Raw genomic sequence first — 26,461 nt, 5'->3', positions numbered from 1 at the left:
AACATAACACTTAAAAAGTTTCCACAGACGCAGAGGCAACCGTCAGGTAGACCTATGCTCCTGTCATACAGGCACCCGCGAGCTCTGTTGAGCATGAAACTCCCTTATGGAGATTTACGGCAACGGAGTTGTGGCCGTGCTGCACAGCACAGTACGAGCTATTGAGAGGCACCGCACAGGGAACGGTGCTGCTGCTGCACTTACGTATGTTCATCCAAGTCATCATTCAAGTAATCTCTAGGTAGTTTATTTGTTTAATGCAGTATGGTAATCTAATAAATTCACAGCAAGAAAGTTATGTTAGCACAAGGCTTGTTTCTCAAGCATAGTAAAGCTCAAAGTGATGCTGACCACACTTGCTTTCATGCGTGCTTCGAGCAGTGCGCTTCGAGTTGCAATTCTGCGCTGCCTATGCGAGTGCCTGTGTTTGCGATGAACTCAGCTGCTTCCAGATGAGTGACAAGCAGATAAACAAAATGGCCAAACAACATTTCCCAATACAGCATGGCAACCCAAGGCAAAAAATAAGTGAGACAGTTATTAATGGGGTTTTCTTCACAGCTGTGAGTTGCCACATCTGGCAATGAGAGTACTCCATCCAGCTGTAATGGTCATTGCCGCATTTAACTTCCTTCACGCAAGAGACCATGTGACACGAAGCACAACACCTTTGATGTCAAGACAAAAGAGTTAAATGGAATTCACGGATGTCAGTGTGACAGGGGTATTAGTGCACTTTGTTTAATATTCCGTTTTGCAACTGAACATTTCACTGTTTAATGAGAGGTGGAGGGACAGGAGATTGCTTCACAGTTTCTCGCACAATTTTTTCAAAGCCTAATACCTTGCAATACTGAAATCAGCGGGGAACGCAAAAAAATTTGCTTTTGAGAGAATTTCGTTGTGAAGTGAGACAGCACAAAGAGGTAATGCGTTGCAGAATGAAACTTTACTGCCAGAATTCAGTTAGCCTACTTTAGAGAAAAGACAGGGAATGCGGGAGATGGAAATTCAAGACGATGAGCAAAACGTGAACAAGGTGAATGCAGGAGCCAACGTTTTGACAAGTGGACTTGTCTTCTTCAAGGCGACGTAGGCTTTCCTCGCCGCAGTATATGTAGGTGGGGTTCTTCTAAAGGGGAGAGGGTGTGAACGAGAAAGAAAATACAGAGAAAGAACGAGACCTTATCTATAAATTCAAGACATTGCAACCAATAGGCATAAACGTTTCAAAGGGAGCTTTAGAATCTATTCGCTACGCTAAACTTCAAGCTATAGGCAACATCACTTAGTTTGATTTCTTGGAGTCTCCCCCACCCCCCTTTTTTTTCCTTTCCTCTCCTTTCCTTTTCTGTTTTGTCAGCCGGCATGTCAGACACCCTTGACAAGCCAGCTAACGCACGTGCGTCGACAGACCGGGAAGGGGAGGGGTTGCCCTGGCTTTGACCTTATACACAGCGTTCCTTTACTCTCAATTTGACACGTTAACACATTTTCCCTCGTTTCCGCATCCGCCCGCCTCCATACTCGCTCCCCTTTAGAATAACCCCACCTATATATACTGTGGCGAGGAAAGCATACGTCGCCTTGAAGAAGACAAGTCCACTTGTCGAAACATTGGCTCCTGCATTCACCTCGTTCACATTTTGCTCATCGTTAGCCTACTTTGGAAGTTTTGCTCCAGGATAAAGAACCACAATGCCGACAGCACAAAATACGCCGCATGCGTTGATCAGCAGTGGCAGCACTGCCATGGAGCTGTATTCTCGGTCAATTGCTTTTGGAGATACGACCACTTGATAAATTTTGTGTAACTCGGCACCGGACACAGAGGAACAGCGCTCCGCAGAGGCAGCTGCATTTCTTCAGTGCACGCTGTCGCCCACAGGCATAGATATTGTGGGAATCTCCTCCTGTACTCTTGGGACAAAGGAACGACAACACAGTAGTGCAAACAATCACAAGGGCATTTATTGCACCTTTCATAGATCAATGCCTGCTAGCCGAGTTGCTATCCACAAAACATGCCGATGGGTGCGCAACAAATCGCGGAAGTCCGACTCACCGCGACCAGATAGCGAGCGAATATGTTCGCCCCTTTCTGGATCCCAATGCCTGGTCGTTCGCGCGTTCGGTCACGAGAACGGTGGCTCTTTCGCACGAGGCCTCACGAGACTGTCTCGCAGAAGCATGGATCGGCGCACGAGCAGCACGTCCACGCTGCTTGCCGTCCCGCACCAAAAGAGGAAGAGCCTTTCTTTCCCACGCCTAAGTAACCCCGCCGGAGGCGGCGTTAGCAGCGCAACACTCGCACCATCTCTCGTACTGCACCTCAACCAGACCGACTGCCGCAGGCATCACACAGGCAACACGGCGAAGCCGGATTGCAAGAAAAGGGAGCTATGCGGGAAAAACATATCAGGGGACGCGTGAGAGTCGTGCATCCCCACAAAATGTCTGGTGTCGAGAGCGAAAGTGATCATACTTCGTACGCCCAAAGGCAATCAATCAAGACTACAGCCCCTTCATGCAAATTTACATCCAGCACCAAATCCACACGCAATGCCTATGTGGTGGCACCAAAACCAGCGTTCTTGAAGCCAGGGATGTGTATACCCCCACAATCGCTCAATCGTGGCCCGATGCGTGGCACTCCATTCTGCGACCACCATCTCAAGAGCCATAAACAATTCCACATTGGTAGGACGAGGATTTCCTTGGTTTTGTAGCATTTTTCTCACCGAGGCACACATTAGGCACTGCGCTAGGCATGCAATGAGAGTACCACTTCAGGTGGGCGATCAACAAACGAGATGGCGGCCATAACATGTTTCCAGCGCACGTGATCACTGCCGGCGCTTGGTTGTTTTTGTAAACAAAAATAGCGGCACCCACGCAAGTGTAATGCAGTGCTATTTTATGCAATTTTAGTACAAAGCAATCACATTTGAGCACACTTTGGAGCCTGCTAACCTTGCGCAAATAGGTAATATTGCCACATCCTATATGGTCGCCGTGGGTATGTGCCAGGCGATGAGAACGACGCTGAAGTAGCGCGCGAGTAGAAAAACAGACGACAACGACGTCGCGTTGACTGCTCTCATAAAGTGCTTTTTCACGTCCTTGACACCGGCTTTCCCGTCTCCTACTAGGCTGCGACACGGGTGCAGGTGCGGGGTAGGATTGCCTCATGATCGGCACCCCTTCGCCGAGCCATGCATCGAACGTGGAATCACCTGCGTTCGTCGAAACTCCTGTTCACCGATACAGTCGCCGCCTGCTAGGCCTGACGCCAGAGTTCAACCCTTTGCAGGACCCTGCAAGAACACGTCTACCGATTTCCGCCATGGCCATTGCAACTCCATCGCAGGTGATGCTGCAGAATCCCAAAATCCCAGAAAGTTTCCATGGTGAAATTTTTGAAGATGTCCAAGATTGGCTCGACCAATTTGAGCGTGACGCCAGTTATAATGACTGGGGCTCCCAGCAAAAGTTGTCTAATGTCTATTTTGCGCTTCAAGACAGTGCGCGTACGTGGTTTGTGAACCGGGAGAGAAATTTGACCACGTGGGATGCCTTCCGCACCCAGCTGCTAGACACATTCACTAGTAGCAACAGAAGAGACAATGCGCAGCGCCTTCTCGAATCCCATATTCAAAACCCAAACGAGGGCGTTGCCATGTTTGCAGAAGATATGGCCCGCCTTTCCCGCAGAGCAGACCCTGAAACGGCCGAAGAAAAGTTACGCCACCTCTTGCGCGGAGAGACTGAGGAACTGATTGCCGGACTCGTGAGGAACCCACCAACAACAGTGGCCGAATTCACCAAAGAGGCTGCCGCTATAGAATGAGCACTACAGCGACGGTACCGCCAGTATGATCACAAGAACTCACCGGTGAATGCTCCAATTCTACCTGAGAGCTCCGGCACATCTCGGCGTGAAGTCATCCGAGAGATTTTGCGAGAAGAGATCCGGCAGCTCGGGATCTCTCGAATGGCACCAGCGGCGGCTTCTGTTGCCGATATCGTTCGGGAGGAAGTACAAGAGGCCTTTTCGTCGCCCGACAGGCAGGCAGTGTCACGACAATTAACCTACGCGGAAGCTGTCTGTCGTCCACCTCCCGCCACTTCTATGCTGCTGACACCATCGACCACTACGACGCAGCCATCACCACCAACCCCGACGCCCTATTTTCAACAGTCACAGCCGCCGCCAACTATGCCATATCGCCGCCAGTCGATTGCTGCGCCTCGTTTCTACGGTGAATCCCCTGCCGGCTACCCGCTTCGAAAGACCGATTTGTGGCGCATCGCTGACCGCCGGCCACTTTGCTTTCATTGAGGCGAAGCAGGACATGTTTACCGCACGTGCCACTACCGCGTGGCTGGGTATCCAAGATTTCCCAACTGCAATTACCCTGTGTCTGATGCTGCACATAGCTGCGACGGAAATTCTACAAACTTTTGGCCAGAAGGCTCAACGACGCTTCGATCGCGTTCCCCTTTTCTGGCTCGTTACACACCACCGACCCAGTGCGATTTTTCTGACACTTTTAGGGGCAGGTCCCCTAGCCCGCACCGGGGAAACTAGACGCAGCAACCTCCGGGGGTGAGGTTGCAAAGCGGCTAGATATCCAAGAGCCCCCATCTCTGACGATCGACTCTACAACTCCGACGACTCCAACCACACCCCCTGTAACCGACGCCGTCAGCGCCGATCTTGTTTGCATTGACGGCCACCAAGTGGCCGCTCTCGTCGATACTGGTTTGCATTTTTCGATAATAAGTAAAAAGCTGGCCGATGGGCTGAGAAAAGTGAAGACGCCGTGGACCGAGCCCAACATTAGAACTGCCGGCAGCCAGTTGATTACGCCGACTGGAAAATGCACAGCCAGGATAGTAAACGCCGGTGCAACTTTAGTCGCCACCCTCGTCATTCTCTTTGAGTGTTGTAAGGAACTTATATTGAGAATGGATTTCTTGAGAGAGTACGGTGCAGTGATTAATGTCCGTGACCTCGTCGTCACATTTTCTACGAGCTCAGACAACGTTGACCCCGCGGAACACAAGCGACCCCGCTTACGTATCGCCGCCGCCGACGTCACGCTCCCACCGTGAAACTGTTCCCTCGTACCTGTAATCTGCGAAAACTTGAACACTGCAACTGGCGTCGCTGAACACATCGACGCACTGGTACTGAGTCAAGGGGTTTCCATCGCCAGGGCCATAATTAACGTACACGACGGACATGCTGAACTCCTGCTGACGAATTTTACCAGGAACAACGACACACTGTTAAACGTACGGCTGTTGCTTACTTCGACGAATTTACTTCAATACAGGACTGCCTCTCAGTGGAGCACGCGACGTCCACCGTGGTTATGCCTGCGCCTGTGGTTGACATCAGTCCCACCTTATCGCACGTGGAACGCAACAGACTTCTTGAGCTCATCGATGAGTTTAAGAGCTGCTTCTCATCCACGTCAAGAGTTAGCCAGACACCGCTCACTAAGCACCGTATTGTCACCGAAGCCGACGCCAGACCTATTCGGCAGAATCCTTAACATGTAGTACTGAAAGAGTGCGAGGCAACACAAACACAAGTGATGACGATGCTTGAGGACGGGGTTATTCGGCCCCCTGAGAGTCCTTGGCCATCGCCTGTCGCATTGGTGAAAAAGAAGGACGGTAGCCTGCGTTTCTGCGTCGACTATCGAAAACTCAACCAGATCACAAAGAAAGACGTTTATCCACTACCGCGTATCTACGATTCACTAAACAGGCTACGAAACGCACGTTAGTTTTCGTCGATGGACTTGAAAAGCGGCTACTGGCAAATAGAAGTTCATGAGAGAGACCATGAGAAAATCGCTTTTGTGACGCCCGATGGACTTTATGAATTTCAGGCGCTCCCCTTCGGTTTGTGTTCTGCGCCGGCAACGTTTCAACGACTAATGGACACGGTACTTTCAGGCTTCAAATGGCAAACCTGTCTGGTGTACCTCGACGACATGATTGTTTTCTCCGTCACGTAGACTAAAGACGGTCTTTGAAGCAATACGCTCAGCCGGTCTAACTTTGAAACCTGAAAAGTGCCATTTTGGTATTGAAGAACTTCAATTTCTCGGTCACGTTAGCTGTGAAGGTGTCCGACCAGACCCTGATAAAATCTCTGCCATCACTAATTTCCCAACGCCATCAGATAAAAAGGCAGTGCAACGTTTTCTGGGCCTTTGCGTCTACTACCGACGGTTTATCGCGGAATTTTCGCATATCGCATGGCCATTAACACATTTTACTAGAGAAGATGTCCCCTTTGTGTGGGGTGAATACCAGCAACGGGGTTTTGATGACCTACGGCAACGGCTGCAGACGCCTCCCGTGCACGCACACTTTGATGAAGACGCCCCTACGATTCTTCATACCGACGCTAGTAATGTCGGCCTTGGCGCAGTGCTTGTACAGCAGCAGGACGGCATCGAAAGTGATTTCTTACGCCAGCAGGACCCTATCAAGAACGGAGGCTAACTACTCTACTACAGAAAAAAGAATGTCTCGCACTGGTGTGGGCTGTCCTGAAATTTCGGCCATATTTGTATGGTCGGTGTTTGACCGTTGTCAGTGATCATCATGCACTTTGCTGGCTGACTAATTTAAATGATCCAGCTGGTCGGCTTGCGCGGTGGAGTCTTCGGCTCCAAGAGTTCGATTTCACTGTTGTATACGAATCGGGGAAACGACACACCAATGCCGACTGTCTTTCTCGGTCTCCTGTTGAGACTGCAGTGCACGACGATAACGCAGCTTTTCTAGGCATGCTAGATACCGTGGCTGTTTCACGCCAGCAACGCGAGGACGCAGAACTTGTTCCTCTTTTCGATTACTTAAAGGGAAGAACAAGCAGCGTGCCAAGGTTATTTGCCGGAGGGCTGCCTTCATTCTGCTTATGCCACGACGTTCTCTATAAAAGAACTTTTCACCCAGTGGCAGCAGCTACCTACTTGTCATTCCCGCATCTCTTCGCGACAAAGTCCTACATGCCTGTAACAACGAGCCGACCGCTGGTCACTTAGGCTACACTCGGACATTGGCAAGAATTAGGCTAAAGTACTATTGGCCGAGACTTGCGTCGATCGTGAAACGTTACATACAGACATGCCTGGACTGCCAGCGCCTCAAAGGCCTACCCGGCAAGCCAGCTGGACTGCTTGCTGCATCCTGTCCAGATGGACCTTTTAGGTCCGTTTCCACTGTCTACTGCCAGAAATAGATGGATAATTGTCGTCACAGATTACCTTACTCGATACGCCGAAAGAGGTGCTATCCAACGTGGAACAGCAGCTGAAGCAGCGCGATTTTTCATCGAAGTCGTCGTCCTAAGACATGGCGCTCCGGCAGCGGTCATAACAGACAGAGGAGCTGCGTTCACAGCTGCGCTTCTGGATACCGTTTTGCGACTAAGTGGTACCACTCACCAAAAGACCACGGCTTATCCCCAAACCAATGGGCTGACCGAACGTTTCAATAAAACTCTGGCAGACATGATGAGTATGTACATCGACGTCGACACCAAGAGACACCACGCGTGGCACCTTTCAACCTCGTTTACGGCCGGGAAGTGACAAGAATGTTGGACGCAATGCTGCCACACGAGTGCGGTGACGACGAGACTGGTGCTGAGGAGTTTACTCAACGCGCAGAGGAAGCCAGGCAGCTTGCACGTTTCCGAATCCAAGAACAACAGGAATACGATGCCCGACACTACAATCTTCGACACAGACCCGTCACATACAATGTCGGTGACCAGGTGTGGGTCTGGACTCCTATTCGTCGGCAGGGGCTGTCTGAGAAGCTCCTGCGAAGATACTTTGGCCCGTACACAGTTCTGCGCCGCATCAGCGATGTGAATTATGTTGTCCCTGACAGTCATAACTGCTCCAGATGCCGGCGGCATCTGCCCGAGGTTGTGCACGTGCCTCGTATGAAGCCATACTTTACTTCATGACCTCAACTTTGCACTGTATGGGCACAGCCTTCGGAGATTGGTGCATCGGGACGATGCCTTTTTTTCCAAAGGAGGGGCAAATGCCACATCCTATATGGTCGCCGCAGGTATGTGCCAGGCGATGAGAATGACGCTGAAGTAGCGTGCGAGTAGAAAAACAGAGACAACAACGACGTCGCGTTAACTGCTCTCATAAAGTGCTTTACGTCCTCACATCCTCGACACCAGCTTTCCCGTCTCCTACTAGGCTGTGACAATATCTGGGGTTACGTTCCGGCAAATTTCATTCATGCGGGATTGTTGTACTGCGATATTTCAGGGAAACCGAATTCGGGAGATTTTTTCCACAAAGACAACTTGACTAGGATGTTATTTCCACATTTGCAAATGACCACAATCACATGAACATCAAGGACTCACCTTTGCAAGCATTTTGTTGCAGCTGATTTCGCCTTCTTCAAATGTTCACTATATGTTTGATTGTAACAAGATATATTTCTCTGAGATTTTGCAAGAAAAGTTTCCCAGCGTCTTATCACACATGGAGGAGCATAACTGTTCTGTCTTTTTTTTTTTTTTTCACACTACTAAACTGCTGCTGATATTCTGCACTGCTGTGTGGTATTGACAAAATACCGAGCATCACTTGTGCAATACAGCTGAACTTTAGCATCCCATCTGGACCTCTCAGCTACGAGACAGGTATCCACTGAATGTCTGCTCTGATTGTTCAGTACATCTGCAGAAATGGTGCAAGCCTGCAGCTCTAAAACTCCATTCCTAAAGAATCAAGAGCTTTGAAGTCCCTCACATCTGGTGCGGCAACATGGCTGGAAACTGCTCCACAAAAAACTTCTGAGAGACATGCTCTCTATATGGCCTTCAGATGAGCAACCTCTGTATGTAGCAGAGTAGCATCTTCCAATGGAAACTTGCGGCTGATGTAGTCGCATGCTGTTGTGAAGTAATTTCGTACAGCACTGTATAACTCCTGCTGCTCCTGCAGCTTGAGCTTTGGAATTAAACAACTAGTTTCTAGGCCAATGACTAAATCTTCATCCTTCTGAGCTTCCCTACTCTGGTACCCGGTGCTGGGCAAGTTACCCTGCTGCTTCAAAACACTACGGTTCACAAATCTTGACAGGACGTCTTCAAGCAGACCAAGCAGCTGAGATCGCTACACAGGAATCTGAGGTGCCCATGCCTGCAAACACTGGTTCACCTTTTGAAAAACACTGGCAGTGTTTTGCAGGAACAGACAGTATGCTTTATTAAGTTCCGAGCTCAAGAAAACAAGTTATTTCCTCACGAGTCATGCAGTGCCCATCAGAGCTCTCCTTTTCCGGGTTTCTTTGCTGGCGGCGGCTGGACCTGGCCAGAAGAGTGCTTTCTCTTGGACTTGCAGCCACAATTTTTCCGGTTGTAAATCGTACTTGAGTGCAGTCTGCCGTTAGGATGCTATAGCATGCAAGAAAGCCGAGTCTCTTGGTGTCCTTCTTCGCCTCACTTAGAATTCAAAAGGAGTGCCGAATGGTCAAGCAGCCTGGTCAAACATTTCACAAGAGAGCCACCTGGTCGGGACGTGCTTCAACACTTTTCTGCACTCTTTGTTATGCATGGTGTGAAATTCTCGAAGATATTCACAAGAATTTCGTAGACCTTTGAAGGCAGGCACAATGCTGCCTTTTCAGCTGTAAGGTTTATAAGGTGGCACAGACATCCAATTTTAATTAGATTCCCTTGAACTTGGGTCAGCACTGCAGCAATGCCGTTCCTTCTGCCCAACTTAATACTGGCCATTGTTCGAACAGAATGCAACACAGTTCGCAATTGGGATATCGAAAGACACCACTGCATCCGCAATAAATTTTCCAATGTTGCACCCAGTTGCTTGTGCTTGTAGGGTACTTTATCAAAGCAGCTTGCTTTGAACAGGCCTGTATTTTGCACACAATATGTCACAATAGGATACAGTTGGGCCACGCTATCATTGCTGCTATCTTTTGCGACAGCGAAAACTAAGTGCAATCACAACGCATCCTGGGAATGGTAAACCATTTCGCCAACAATTGCAGCTGTCTCTGTTCAGGCACCTTTTTGCAATGTCCAAGTGGCAAAGTGGGAAACATATTGCAGTGCGGGGGACCCACATGGTCGGTGGCAGCCAGCAGAAGGTAGTGCTCCAGCAAAAATCCGGTGAACAAGCACTCTGCGCGGACATTATCGCTGTCTTTTTTACGGAAGAATTATGCAAGCTGCTGCTTCTCTTGGCTGTGAAGGTAGACGACATGCTTCTGCGATCAGACATGGGCGACAATGTCCATCTTGCCTCCTTGTGAAATGCCGAAACCACAACTACAAACGATGAAGCCTGCGGTAGTTTTAATTGAACTGTCACACCAAGTGAGTGCCAATGCTGTATTTTTGGGGTTTAAGAGACGAATATAGCTTGTTATATCCACTGGCACAACAATATTACTTTATTAAAATGAGTTTTTAAATGTCAGTGGCAATGAAATACAATTCTAAACCACGTAAAAAGCCCTATTTCAGATAATTTAGACTTGCAAGTAGCCTCTGTGGAAAACTGTATGCCTGAAATGCGAGTGAATGCTCCACAACATGCTCACAAAATCTATGTTCTTCATGTCAAAACTGGAAAAAGAAAATGCCACCATTACCACTCACCAGAAGTGACGTACAATCTAGACTCCTGAGAACCAGTGCCCAGGGCGTCTGCTTCCCTTGCTTGTACAGCAATGACCACTGTAGCGTATTTAGTGACTGGGCTCAGCAATATCTGTGCTATAAGAGACACCTTACGATATCAAAAACATTTCTCGAAGACTACGTGTGCAAAACATGTAGACCAGGCAGCCACGCATATCCGAGAATCAAAGCATGTGACCAGGATGTCTGCATCAGTTTAAATTGACAAATGCTGAAAGGAATGCCTGTCCGAGGGCCCATGGTCTACGCAAAATAAAATGCAAGGTAAAAAAAATCTCTACATAAAAAAATCTGCTGATCATTCACAATTTCTCGCGCCACCGACTACCCCACAGAACTAATGTAGAATGGAGACCGAAATTTCAGATGCCATGCAGTGTCTAGCTTGATTTCTTGGACTGATTGCGTGTGCACGACATCGAAAATGCAGCAAACGCAGACCAACTTCAAATGTTGCCTGGGCCACCTGTGCCCTCACATTAGTTATTAGTCGTAACAGTGGTTCCTCCACTTTTCCAAGTGCCACTGTAATGGCTTTCATTGACCAAACTGCAACTTTGGTCACCAACTCCCAACTAGGCAAGCTTGTTTAACAAGTGGCACAAAACAAGGTGCACTACACCGCTGCAACCATACGCTGCTCACAACTGCTCTTGTTCCAGGCCACACTGTCATGGGGTTCCTGGCTTTTTCCTTACACATTTAGATGGTCCACTGCTGCTTATGCCGGTCCTGCTGTCATCCCTGCCGTGTTTGGACGCAACTGCTCCCTACGTCTGGCAACGCAAACTGGGAACGAATACCAGCGACGCAAGCACATCAAAGCATACATTTGAGCCAGCCACCGGCATTGTCGAGCACGACACCACTGCAACCATCGACACCACTCACAACTGCTCTTGTTCCAGGTAAGTTACTTCAAGAGTGCCGAATGTGCCAAAACTAGCAATTGCCGTCTCATTACAGTGTCGTGCCCATTGGAGCTGTGTAGCATTAAAAAGCTGATATTCTCGTGTTTGCTGTGTGTGTCTTCTTCCCTCGATAACTTGCTTCTCATGTTATCGGGAGATGTTGAGCCGAACCCTCACTCAATGAGCAAGACAGTCCACTGCTTTCGAATCCACCCTGGAGGCAATTGAAAAACTGGAATCTGGGCTGAGTCAGCTTTGCTTGAATTTAAGGGTATCAAGGACGAACAAGCCATTACTAACAATGAAATAAAAAAACTTAGCAAGAGTCACTGCACTTGAAGCTAGTGCAACCGTAACTGCTCCCACTGAAGCGGTTAACCCTCAGAATACCCTGCAATATGCTTCAAGCCAGCTACAGCTAATAACATACAGATGTGATGATGCAGAAAACAGATTAAGACAACCAAACTTATTTTTCGGTTTAGAGGATGACAAAAAAGAAGATTGGCCGTGTCTGAGGAAAAGATTATCAAGTTTTGCGAAGAAAAACTAACATCCCATAACCAGTATGCAGCACGAATGGGTTCATCGCCTGGGAAAGTATTTTACTGAAAGAAAACAAGACCATAAATGCAAAATTGTCTTCATTCAAGGACAAGCAAAGTATCCTGTCTTCAGCACGTAAACTTAAAGAGACCACATTTTCAATTGGTGAAGACTTCGTGCCATCACCACATGTGGCATCAACACGTGTGGCTGGTAGCTTTTGCCAGGCCACTTGACAAGCCTTTTAAATTGGTGCTCGACAAGTTCTACATAGACAAACAAGTATGTCTATGACACTGCTAGCGACTCCGTAATACAATCTACCAGAAAGCTAGATACAAGCACAAGTTCGAAAAATAATCAGCTGCATTTTTTGCTGCAAGCCACTCTCTCGCTCTTCGTGGCCTAGACTAACATTTGAAGTTTGCTACCTAAACACGATAGACTGTGCTTTTCTAGATGACAGTGACTCAGACATAACAGTACTGACGGAGTTGGTTGAATCAAGGAATCGACAACAAGGAGATCGTGCCAGGAAATAATCTTTACATAATTTATAGAAACGACCGCATCGATAAGTGCCGTGGGGGTGTAGTTATCGCTATTAAAAAAACCCTTCATTCATATTTTGTCGATTCCGGGGGCTGCTTTTTATGTGTTCTCCAGCGCTGTACTCATTGGGGCCTGTTACCGGGCACCAGATTTTAACCATTCCTTTTTGAATGACTTGCGGGACAGTGTTACTAAAGCGTTCAGCTGTGTAAATCCAATGTAAATCCAACCATATTTATCTTCTTCACGATTTTAATTTTCTGCTTATTGACTGGGAACATATGTCATGCGTCTCTGGAACTAATCAATCTAACATTAGATTTTAACCTCTTCCAAATAGTGAAAGCGCCTACACGCGCTTCCAATACTTTGGACTTGGGTTTTCACAAACACTCGTGACAATAATTTCCATTTCAAATATGAGCGGCTTTAGTGATCATAACCTCATTCAAGTAGCTGTTAGCATCCCGAAGCCAATGTCTGCCACAACAACAACAAAAAAAAAAAAAAAAAATTCTTGTCTATAACAGCGTAAATTACGATGAGATTAATACCCCTGTCAAGCGGGCAAGTTAACCCTTTGAGGGTCGAATTATTTTGAAAGAAACTTTCTCAGGTCGTCAAATTACTTTATTGCGGATCTTAAATGTACAAAATGGATAAAGTCAGGAATAAATACTAAAAAATAATTAGGAACAGTATTTTGATGTCGGCATCACTCAGAACTGCAAAATGGTAAATAGTACTTCCGAGCGTGGTACTCCTTGAAACACGGGTCTATGCACAGCGCCTTATCGCAGTCTGCACGCCTAAAATGCGTGCCTGTTCTCTTGGAGCGAGGAGTTGTGTTGGCGCACACATGACATCTCTGCGTGCAGCTGCCTTGGGCAGAGGTCTGATGCACCCTCTCACGTAAGCACGTTGCCGCGGAGAGCGAGAATACCTCGTGAGCGGTGGTGATAAACAAGCTAAGAGCAGTGCCAATCAAGATAGAAATCAACTTCCGCGGCCCCTGCGAGAGCGTGCCGACAAAGGGAAAGACCACGTTTCGCGCGCCTCCGTTGCGATCACGCGACGGAACCGAAACCGCGAAAGCGCATTGACACTGAGAGAGAGAATACCTCGCAATCGCGAACATCGCTGATAAACAAGCTAAGAGCAGCTCCAATCAAGATAGAAATCAACTTCCACCGCCCTGCAAGAGAGTGCCGACAAAGAAAATGACGTTTCGCACGCCTCCGTTGTGATCACGCGGCGAAACCGAAACCGCCAAAGGGACGTTGCCGCAGTCTAAGCGACACGCTGAAGCTAGCAATCAGTTCTGTTCATCTCCCCAAGAAGGTAGCGCAAATTTCAAACGCTTCTTGTAAGTGCTAAGAGGTGGCAGCACCTCTCAGTGAGCCCGCATCGTCATTATGGCGCGAAATTTCACACGGAGGGTCGGAACCGTACCCGTACGGCAAAGACCTTGCAGGACAGAAAACCGCCGCCGTACATGTATGGCGAAAACCTTCAAAGGGTTAAGTGCACTTACGGGGAGTGCACTTCGGGACCTTGAGTCACACTTTAGGCAACGCGCTTCTTAACGGGAAAACAGAGTGCACTCGCAGTAAAAAAAAAATGGCGACAGACTTAGAGCGCGTTTTTAAAGATGTAAATTAACAAGAGAAAGCTGCTAAAAAGCGATTGTTTTAAGTAGCATTATATATAAAAACAAACTTCATCTATTTGTCTCAACAAAAAGCGAAGATGTTTTTATTATAAGCGTGTTGCAAGTCAATGCTGGCCAAGACGAATGCCTAGCGAATTCAAAACAACATGGCGACGTGCGGCGAGGCGGCAGTTGATCCTGCTCATGATCCTGCTAGAACAGAATATGAGCGAGTATATATGTAATATAAGCGAGTATATATGAGCAAAGACGGCGAGTTCGATATTTAGCTACACTGCAAAATGCCACGCACACGGCTCAAAGCACGACCGGCGTGGTCAGCACGCTTTCACACCAAAATAAACAAGAACTGAAGGAACATGGCGGCGCCGCAGTGCCGCATCATTCTGGCGCCGTTAGTTGCGTACATGATAAATTCGTTTCTTTATTGTGCTGTTTCGCTTCTCGCTAAACACAAATTATATTGTTAAAAGCTGCTCAATAACTGAAATGAACTTTTGTGTCCTTTTTCTATGCATTGCGTTTTGCGTCGTTGAAAGCGTTGGTGGCGAGGCTAGGCCCTCCTTCAAACCGTTGGCGGTGAGGCTACGCACTCGGCCAGCAAAGTGCGTTCCGTGAACGTACTCCGACTTGAGTGCGCTCATCTGAGATTACACTCCACTGCGACGTGAAGATTTGGGAAAGTGCACTTAAAAACCGAGTGCACTAGCCGTAAGTGCACTTAACTTGCCCGCTTGACAGGGGTATAACTCCCAACTAGAATTTTTTTGCCAAGTGCTACCTTCATTTAAGTGTCGATCCGTAAATGACAACTGGGTACTCTACAGGGACAAATTAACTGCATTAGTAGACCGGTACGTCCAGATAGTCTACATAACTAATGACAAATCCAGCCCTTGGTTTAAGAAGTCTCTTCGTAAACTAAGGAATAGAAAGAAGCGTTTGTACAACAGGGCTAAACGCATGCGCACTGCTGAGGCTTGGCAGGTATACAAAGACTAAAGAATTGCTGCTCAGCGAGATCTTCCACAGAAGAAACATACCACTCGCAAAACCTACCATTGCTACTAACTTCCAATCCCAAAAAATTTTGGATATCTCTGAGAAGAGATACTAACACCATAACTTTACCCGGAACAGAAAACACACCTATTTCTAGTGCCGATTGCCCCGTCGTATCCAACACGTCTTTTTCATCTGTTTTCACTTGGGAGGACTTTTCCAAGGTTGCAACTTTTCTCGAACTTGACGCCGCATACATGGAACCAATTGTTATCACTGTTGAAGGCGTTAAACTACTTATTAGTAACCTCAACATATTTATTTCAGCCGGTATTGACAACATTAATTACAAGATATTAAAGAACACCATCGCTGCCTCAAGCAAGATCTTATACCATATTTTTGAACAATCCCTAGCATCTGGAAAGTTACCCACCGATTGGTTAATGGGAAAAATAATACCAATTCACCAAGATCAAGATGTTCACTCTCCTGACAACTATCGGCCCATATCTTTGACCTGCATATGTTGCAAAATGCGTGAGCACATAATCGCTTTACACGTGTACAACCACCTAGAAGCTCACAATTTTTTTCTAATCAGCGTGGTTGTAGGAAGAGATTTTTCTGTGACCCACAATTATTTGAACTAACGACTGACTTGCACTTTAACATGGACTGCAACCTTCAAACTAACTATCTTTCTCGACTTTTCTAAAGCTTTTGACCGCCTGCCCTACTGCGGCCTAATTTATTATCTGCTCTACGACTTGACTAACATTATCCTGGATTTGTAATTTCCTTTCTTTTTGAGAACAGTTTACTGTTAGCAATTTTTCTTCCCCACCTTATTTTGTTAGTTCTGGTGTGCTGCAAGGCAGCATTCTCAGACCCTTACTCTTCTTAATCTACATTAACGACTTACCCACCCAGTTTACTTCCTGCATGCGCCTTTTTGCCGATGACTGCATAATCTTCCGTCCTATTCACCCGACTAACGACCACTTGCCACTTCAAGCATATCTTTGCCTTATCGCTAACTGGTGTAACAAATGGCTCATGACATTGAACTTTACAAAGTGCAAGGTAATGCGCGTCAGCCGAAAATGTGTAAATTCGAAATTTTCCTATCACCTTAACGCTATGCTTTCCCACACTTCATCATACAAGTACCTCGGTTTTGTTAAAGAGAATCTTTCACAGGTCCCACACATCACTTCTACATGCGCCAAAGCACCACATTCTCTTGGCTATCTACGAAGCAACTTGCGAAATGCCCTGACAAACAATCAAAAACTCGCTTCCCAAAGATTCATTCTGCTACAGTAGGAATTCGCCTCCTCAATTTGGTCCCCTATTCAAAATTACCTAAACAATATGACAGAAAGGATACAAAATAAAGCAGCGCTGTTCATATCCCGAAACTACAGTATAAACTCGAGCATTACACAAATTAAACTAGACCTTCACTGCCGCCATCAGATAGCTGCCGCAACATCACTCTGTGCTTATTCCACAAGTACATTTACACTAATAACCGAATCCGGTTACAAGTACAAATACCCCACCCTTTTTCATGCAGATTACATAATCAGTTCAGTTTTATGCACATATGTGGTCAAACAAATGCATTTAATTCATCTGCACTACCTCATGCCATTCGTCTCTGGAATGGCCTCCCTGATAACATAGCTTCCATATCTAACCCTGGCACATTCTGCTGTCCATTACTCAAGCTTTACCCATTTAATACTGTTCATGAATGCCCAGTCTAATGTATATTATCGAGCTTTGTTGCAATGTTGTACAGTCGAACCCGACTATATCGAACCCATTTACATAGAATTATTCTATATATCGAACAATTTCTGGACACAATATAGTTACAATGAGTATATATCGCAAAAATTACGCTTACATCGAACAAAAATAGCAGCGACACCCGATATATTGAACGTCAAGCGGCGGAAAGTGCCCCCTGAAGTTGGCTTTCCCTCACAGTGGCAGAGAAAACCCGGCTAAGCGGCTCCATCCAACCGCTCTCCCTACTGTGACCGCGCCTGACCGCGCTGCCTCGGACGAGCAGTCGGCACCCCCCCTGCAAAAAATGATCCTGGCCTGCCCACAGCGCTTGCTCAGACAGCCAATCAGATGCTCTTGTGCCCTCGTCATGCAAGATGGCGAAAGTGTGACTTGTCCCGCTGTTTTTGTGTGCGCCTTGTAGGCTTTCTCCCGCAGTGTTGCCGTGATGAAGCGGCAGAATTTGCCTTTCGTCGTGAACCTCACATTCATAAATCGTGTCGAACGTGGTGAGAAGTCGGATGTCCCCGCAGAGCACAAGATTCCGAGGAGCACTCTCGGCACGATCTTGAAGAATAAGAGGGAGATTAGGGCTAAAGCGTCCAAACTCGCGACCCGGTGCCCGTGGCGCCCGACCCGTACGCACGGCCGCGTACGAGTGGTTAATCTGAAATTGCTTCAGCCGTGCCGACTTCCGCGTGCTCGGTGATGACCGTAAATTCTGATGAATGCGACGAAGCCGTTGCCAGTGTTGCCGAAGTTTGGAGCGAGCTGTCAAAATTTCCGGGACATTCGAATCAACGGCGGACGAGTTTGTCAGTGCAGATGATGGTGTCGCGACCACGGGAGAGCCTGGAAACGAAGACTACATCGCCGACATCGTACCGAGCACAAATGAAAGTAGGCACAATGAGGAAAGCAACGACTGTCCTTGGCCCACATCCTCCGAAGTGATTGGTGCGCTCGCACTAGTCCGGTGCTTCTGCGCGAATGCGGAAAGTTGCGGCCTCAGCTGCTCCGACTCCTTAATGTGGAAAAGTGCATGCGTCGCAGGCAGCGAAATTGCCAAAGCAGAAGAAAATGCAGGACTATTTCTTGCGGAACTAAGCTAGTTTAATCAATAAAGTGATTTTATAAATGGTATGTGCTTTTATGATACCCAATTATTTAGCAGGCTTATATCGAATTATGCTCTATATCGAACTGATAGGCGTTTTTTTGAGAGTTCGATATAGCCGGGTTCGACTGTATATTATTTTCATAAGCAGTATTTCTTTTGCTCTGTTAATGGTAACAAGTGTTTATGTGCCTTCAGATATTGCTTTGTATTCCCAGTGCCTTGAATACTGTAAGTCAATGACTGAATTTTCGGTCATGCCTGATATTTCGGACGTCTTCGCGGCACCGCCAGGAGCCCCATAGAATCAATGTATAAGGACATCTGAAGTTTTGGACGCTCGAACCCCCTGCCGTCCAATTTTCCGGATTTTTTGATGCGACGGAAGGTCCTTTGGCTCCTCGCGCAGCGCCCTTGCGAAGGAAATCGACTTGCAGCCGAAGCACATCACCGCTTTGAGCCACAACTAGCCGAACCTAGCCGTCACACACCGATTTGGTCTGGCCACGCTGGCCACGTTCATCGCCGCACTTCCGCCTCCGGTGGAGTTTCCGGAGCGGTGCTATTTTGTTTGTTTACGCAGGCCACGTTTTGGCTAGCGTGGTGTGTGGTTGTGCTGTTATGTCAAGTGTGCTCTGCGACGCTAGGCCTAAATGCTTCGACGCTCGTCAGCGAACTCCACTGTTCGCAACTTGGGGATTTCGCTTGCCTTTGATGGCCCCCACTCAGTCTTCGTTGTCCTCGCCGATGGCATCGAAGCGCGGAAAGCAGTACCGTACCCATGGAAATAACTTTTGAACAGTTTGTTGATGCTGACAACGAGCTCAACTTCTGCGCAGAACTGACTGATGAGGAAATAATCAGTCAGGTTGTGGGGAATTCAGAAGACTCTGATGTTGACAATGAGGAGCCAATGCCTGCGCCGCCTACAAGTGCCGAGTTGACACGAGCACTGTTGACTCATCAGTGTACAGCGCTGACATGATCCTTGCTCAGATTGAGGCGAATATGATCGCATGCAACCGGAATGCCGTCCAAACAACAATCAACAAGTTCTTCAAGCCACTGCAGCAATAACACCGGCTGCCCGACGATGCACATGTACATAATAAACCGGCAGTCGGCTGCATACAGAGTTTCTGAACGCCTCTTTTTATAGCACCTTCACTGATGCTTTGGCAGGGTTTCGGAAGCCTGGTACTTCGCCCTTTACCTCTAAATCCGAGAAAAAAAGGAAGAAGGTGCGTTTTTTTGAGTGCATTCATTTTTTCGGACTGCCTGAATTTTCTGACGTTTTTACGTTCCCTAGAGGGTCCGAAAAATCGGTTGTCAACTGTAATGCGGCAATCTCTTTATAGCACTGTTCCTGTTGGAAATTTGTACTTTTTATGCCCTTAACCATTTGAAATACCCTCCTTGCTTTATGCCCTTGCCATAGGGCCTGTAAGGTTCTTTTGAATGGCTAAATAAATAAATAATAATGTTAGGCCCAGCTGGTAGGAGTGTTGGCAGCATGCCGTCGGGAGATGCTTGCCTTTGGTACATTTGTATTCATGGGCGATAACAGAGATAGGGCATGCGCTCACCACCCACGCTGAACTGACAGCAGCATGTGAAGTGGAGTTTGGTTGCTTGGGTGATCAACCACAGCAATTACTGTGAACGCCTACCAAGATTCTATGTGGCGTACTGGTAAAAACAGCAGAAGCGCATATGTGGACATAAAGGCGTAAGTCGACCCCCCCATATCGCGCGACAGGAAAAAAAAAAAGAAGAGCATACCCGAGGACACACTCGAAAACGAAAATTTATTAGTAGCTGGCATGGTCACTGGACTACTCGTACTCACTAGTGCTGCCATCGTCATCGTTGCTACGGTCCCACAGCGCGTCGTCGTCCAGCGAAATTCCCCATTTGGTGAACGACCGCACTACGACATCTTGTGAAACAGCAGCCCATGCCTTTTCGCATTCTTACAACAGCTATACGTGCGCAAGAAGAAAGCACGCCAAAAGAAAAGACCATCAACTCGCAAACGCGCAATTGAGACATCGGCAGTCGTATAAAGTTCAGAAACGTTTGCCATTTCGGCATCGCTACTGCTCACTGCCAGGTGCCCTACGTCGTTTACTTAGGCACTATCTAAAGGCTGCTAAAGAAAGATGGCAAATTCCAGTCCGAGGTTTTGCCACGATTACACTGATAAGCATATACAGGCCATTTAGCCTGAGTGAAATTTCGTCACAGTTGGCCTTTAAGGGGAGATGCGGGTCTTGAAACAGCAAAAAAATAGAAAAGCCGATTTTCGGAAAATTGTATTTTCCCTACGTTTATACATTCAAGAATCCCTCCATGAAATCTAGAAGGTAAACTTAATTGTAAAATAATAAAAATTATCCAATAATAAAAGAAACAGCCAGGAAGCAGCAACTTTCTCTACCACGAGTAAGTTTGTGTTCTCTTATGTCCTGAAACACAAATTTCAATGAGCACATGTATAAATGACCAATGCGTAATGAAGCCCTCAATCAAATTTGATTGTCAAGCCACTAGAAGTACAACTGTCTATGTAGTAAACAAAATGCGTTATGCAAGCAGTCAGCCGTCTTTCTATTGAACTCAGCGTCACTCGTAGAAAACAGTTACTCATAAGTTATTAAAAATCCAAGACATTGTGTGCAGCTAAACTTTACGGCTTTAAGGCTCACATGGCAAATATGAGCATGTACAAGAAGCCAAACAGCTGTAGCAAAGCAGGAAGTTGCATCTGCATACTGACCACACAAACAGTGAATGAACGTAGGATGTTAGGCCTGCAATGGCAAGAGACAGGAAGAGAGACGGGAAGAAAGCACAGTGTGGATCAGAGAGCAAACGGGAAAAGCCAATATTGTATTTGACATTAAGACAAAATAATCGAGCTGGGCAGGCCATGTAATGCGTAGGGCACCATAACCGGTGGACCGGTAAACGCCAAGCTATCAGTCATCCCAGAAGAAAGCATCAGTAGATGCACCATTGCGACACATTTTAATGAAAGCCAGACTAATTAAGCTTATTAGTAGGCATGCTACATTTTCTACGTGCTTTAAAGGTTTAAGCATTGAACATGTACATAGTATCATGCTTGTATCAGTAGCACCTCTTGCTTTTCTAAAATTTCATAAAGCACCTAATGCTACGGCGCCAATGTAGCACTCAAGTGGGGATGCAAGTCTCGAGACCAAAAAAAATCGCGAAAAAAAAAGGGGTTTCTTCAAAGTGGTATTTTCATAACATACAAACACTACCGCATGTTCTGACCAAGTTTCCTGCGTCATGGGTCAATATTTTAGCCGCAATATCAATTTATGTAACCGCTGCGAGCTATATTTTGACAGAAAGAAGCATAAAAAGGGGGCTTTTTTTCATGCCACGGCGCTGCTGAACGACGTATGCTGTCACGGCAATCTTGGTCACGTTGGAAAGAACTACTCTTCTTTTTTCCTGCCACATTTTAATTTATCCCCCTATTCGCTATTTAGAAATGCCGCACCTAAAAAAATTCTCAGCATGCGACCCCATTTGCCCATTCAGTGCACGTGACTAATTAAAGTCCTGCGATTGGCTTACGCTGCTGGCGTCTGCTACGGAGCGTGGACGCGCTTGAGAAGCGAACCACGACGCCATTTTGAAAGCCGCTAGCGTAGGGTGTAGTCAAGTCGGACGTTTGCCACTCGAAACAAGTTTGGCAAGAAAAGAAAGTGAGCGCGCTACAACTTCAAAAAATGTTACGACCCTGCCGAAAAAACACAGCGACGACCACCAGCTGGCGGTTTCGAGCGATGGCTGCAACGGACGTAGCAAGTGCGAGCTAGGCCTAACGGCGTCGCCGGCCGATAGTGATTGCAGGAGCAGCATTTAGCACGACACAAAGATGGTGCAGCCAGCGGAATTGCTCCAACGGCAGAAGCAAGCAGGGGAAAACCTCTAACAACTGGCGGGCTTCGGAAACGAAGCGGAAATTGGACATGTGTATGAGCGTCAACGACGGTGCGGACTGGCCGGCGGAGATGGAGTCGCGCTTTGACGTTATCAGTGCAGACGCGATAAGCACTTTGGTCTCGCATTTAAAGTTCAGTCTCAGTGGCGGCTCCGTGACTTTTGACTCAGAGGAGCGAGAATACAGCCGTGCCGTCAAGCTTCTCTCCTATTTGTCAACCCATTTGTAGTAAACATCCTTGCCGCTCTTGCGATGATTAGCACTGGAAATCGACAAACAGTGATGAACGACGTTTTTGCTGCAATAAATATCTCGCACCGTGGCCTTCATAACAAAACGTGGCAAGGCTATCTCAAGCAGAAGCTGGCGCCGGCATCGGCGTCTGCTGCCCAGAAGCTGATGGGCTTGTGTGCGCTATCAGTGAAGTCATTGTATAACGACTTGAAACTTGCGAACTCCAGGAATATAGCAGTATCTTATGATGGCTCGTGGATGACACGCAGCCATTCGTCGCACATCGGAGTCGGCACAGTCATCGAACTGTTCTCCGGACTTGTGCTCGACTGCGTTGTCCTGAGAAACTTCTGTGCTGGGTATGTGCGCGGCCCGAAACTTGGTGACCCGGACTACGAACATTAGAAGGCAAGCCATATGTGCCAAAGTAATAGCGGAAAAAAAAAAAAAAAGAAGCAGGGGGGATGGAAGTTGAAGCGGCACTTATACTGTTCCAGAGGTCAGTTCAACTGCACGAACTGCGGTACACCACAGAACTCACAGGTGGTGATAGTCGCGCATTTCTTATTCTCAGACAAGCCAAAGTGTACAGCTTTGTGCCAGTCGAGAAGGAAGATTGCATGAATCCCGTCCAAAAAAAGGGATGGGGACTGCTTTATGCACTCTCGTTGCCAACCACAAGTGCTCTGCTTCTGAAACACTTGGTGGCAAGGGAAATTTGACGGGTGACCTGATTACCAAACTCAGTGCCTACTATGGATGGGTATTAAAATCCAATAAAGGGGATGTGTAGGCTATGATGGCAACATACCACCACATCATGTTAAACGACAACGTTTCAAACCAGTCTGCCCATCTGGTCCAGTCTCTTGGTGCCATCAGAAAGCTGGGCAAGGAAAAAATGAGCCCATTTCAAAGCATCAATATAATTTGCCTGTCCATGTTTGTAAAGTTCTTCTACCAGTGTATGAGCGCCTCTCGGAAGAAAAATTGCTTCAAAGGTGCCAGTGTAGCGTGACGCAAAACAATAATGAATGCTTGCATTTCATGATTAGGGCATTGGCACAAAGAACAGCATGCATCGCTTTTTGCTGTTGAAGCTACTGTGGCTGAGGCAGTAATGAAATTTCATTCAGGGAACGAGAGCATCTGCCATACTCCAGGAGTTTCATTTGAACCAGGGGCTACCGAGCAGCGTGAGAGTGGCCGAGAAAGATAACCAGTGAGCAGAAGCACCAGCCCGCAAGCTTGCATCTGCAGAAAATTTGCGACAAGCCTTCAAAAAACGCCATTCGGGTAGCTGTAGGCACACAGATTACATCCCTGGTGGCTACTAAACATTTAGATATGGGATATCTTTTTTGTTATATTTGAATTTTTAAAAGTGAGCTAGTCTGTTCTAATTTTTTTTTTTGTTTCCTCAAAACGAATTTTTGAATATCTGCATCCTTCCGGGAGCGATTTTGCAGTAATCGGGGCACCTAGAATTGTAATTTTTGTTGAAGTACTGAGCTACATGAATAATGCACACACTGGTAGCAGATTTTTTGGATCTCAGTTTTAATATCTTTTTTTATTGTCCACACATAAACAACCACTTTGAACCCATTTTGAACAGAAATTTTTGATGTGTTGTATAATTGTTAATAATTGTTATACCAAAAAAACTATTCCTACTATTGTGAAGCTTCTGGTTCCCAGCATCGAGCTATGTGTCTAAAGCAAGACTGATGAGTAGTTCTTGTTCCATTGTTCCCAGATACAATGCTAATTAATTTTAGTTATCTTTAGAAGTAACTGGCATATTTTAAAAACACCTACACATTTGTAATCAGCATCAAAAAACTGAACAAACAAGGCTGTGCAGTTTTATTAAGTTTGGTAAAGGGGGTCTTAAAGTCAGAATACCCACTTCCCCCCTTAACAAACACAAAGTTAAAACAGTCGAAAGACGTTCTTTCAATGTTTACAATACTGTCACTTTCTTGTAGGGCTTCATCACCACACCGTGACACAAACATCGGCCCAGCACGCTATCACCAACTTCGAGCAACAGAATAAAGGCAGAGAGCTTTGCGTCGCACTGCCCCACTGTGGGATATATATATATATAGCAATTGCACTTGGAACAAACCCAAAACAGCAGAAAAAAATACCTGTAGACTAGTTCACCAATCGACAGAATACCAATCCATAGCCTGTACTTCCCCTCATTCCCATGACAGCTGAACAATTGCAGCGCCAGATTTCACTCTAGTTATGGTGGTGTGAAACTATGGCTCAAACCCACTCAGCTTGTAACCACATCCATTTAGCCAGAACAAATGCCTACCTTTTCCACCCTGTCTGGCACGTAGGAGGGGTCACAGTAGACCTGCTTGCAGCGTGCCGTCTCGCTGCCCGACCGCACGCCTATCACTCGACCACCGTCCAGCACAATCTCGTCTATGGGCTTGTCCAGCATGTATGTGCCCCCATAGATGGCACTCAGCCTGCACACAAGGCAAGTTCGTCACTCGCTAACTAATCCCTCATGTCGATCATCTCTTGCTCTGACACACATGCATGCTGCTTTAGAGATCTCACCACCATAGGCTTAACAGAGGCGGCATAATGCACTTTCTTGCACACTGATTTTCCTACCCAGCTGATGCCAGAATTTGCACCCGATCAACTGCTGCTAAGCAGGAATGGCCACTGGGGAGCAAAATGTGTGCAATACGACTCAGAAAGTCATGTGTGAATGCTTTTATACCATTTATTTAAAGTTGGAGGCCAGGCAAGTGCAAGTTTGACAGTCGATGTGCTTGTACTCCTGTATTTCTGCATCAAGATGATGCTCTCTGTATTCTGACACAAGATAGTGCTCTTTATTGTGTGCAGCTTGGCATGGTACTTGAGCATTCCCATACAGCAGCCAGTAATGAATTCCAGGAACTTGCAATCAGCAGCACAAATACACCACACATCATATACCAGTATCATTCACAGAACAAGTGCGCACCACTTTGCATACATAAAATGAGGCACTGATACACAGCTAAGCTTCCAGGCTATGTTGTCACTGTCTTCAATGTCAAGAATATCAACTTGTGCACATACGAATACTTACCTTTGAATATCAAGTAATTAAATACATTGAACCCTCAGACATTGACAAACAAGGCTTGTTATGAAAACTTAATCCACACTTCCCTTAATTTAAAACAAAGGAGCATTAACTGGAAGTAAGTGTTTTTGGTGAGTGCACTGCCCCTACAATAAATTTTGCACAGAAGTCCCTGACCAATTCCTCACAGCTGCTTGCACTTACCCACAACATCCACAAAACCTGGCTGTTATATGATAAAAGCGACCTATAAAACTTCTGTTCATCATCATCATCATCAGCCTGGTTATGCCCACTGCAGGGCAAAGGCCTCCCCCATACTTCTCCAACAACCCCGGTCATGTACTAATTGTGGCCATGCCATGCCTGCAAACTTCTTAATCTCATCCGCCCATCTAACTCTCTGCCGCCCTCTGCTGCGCTTCCCTTCCCTTGGAATCCATTCCGTAACTCTTAATGACCATCGGTTATCTTCCCTCCTCATTACATGTCCTGCCCATGCCCATTTCTTTTTCTTGATTTCAACTAAGATATCATTAACTCACGTTTGTTCCCTCACCCAATCTGCTCTTTTCTTATCCCTTAACGTTACACCTATCATTCTCCTTTCCATAGCTTGTTGCGTCGTCCTCAATTTAAGTAGAACCCTTTTCGTTAGCGTCCAGGTTTCTGCCCCGTACCTGAGTACCGGTAACACACAGCTGTTATAAACTTTTCTCTTGAGGGATAACGGCAACCTGCTGTTCATGATCTGAAAATGCCTGCCAAACGCACCCCAGCCCATTCTTATTCTTCTGATTA

At 46.8% G+C, this 26,461-nt stretch overlaps 1 protein-coding gene across 1 annotated transcript in view; it reads right to left on the bottom strand.

Annotated features, from left to right (window-relative positions):
• Window positions 1-26,461, bottom strand: part of Gdi (GDP dissociation inhibitor) — a 127,759-nt gene that overhangs the window by 19,768 nt on the left and 81,530 nt on the right. Inside the window, exon 4 of the mRNA XM_075704052.1 lies at window positions 24,884-25,043. Within this exon, the coding sequence (XP_075560167.1) occupies window positions 24,884-25,043 (160 nt within the window). The remainder of the gene's footprint in view (window positions 1-24,883; window positions 25,044-26,461) is intronic.

The sequence above is a fragment of the Dermacentor variabilis genome, chromosome 9, assembly GCF_050947875.1.
Source record: "Dermacentor variabilis isolate Ectoservices chromosome 9, ASM5094787v1, whole genome shotgun sequence".
NCBI lineage: Eukaryota > Metazoa > Arthropoda > Arachnida > Ixodida > Ixodidae > Dermacentor > Dermacentor variabilis.
The sequence above is the reverse complement of the archived record's forward strand: the minus strand, read 5'-3'. Positions and strand labels throughout refer to the sequence as shown.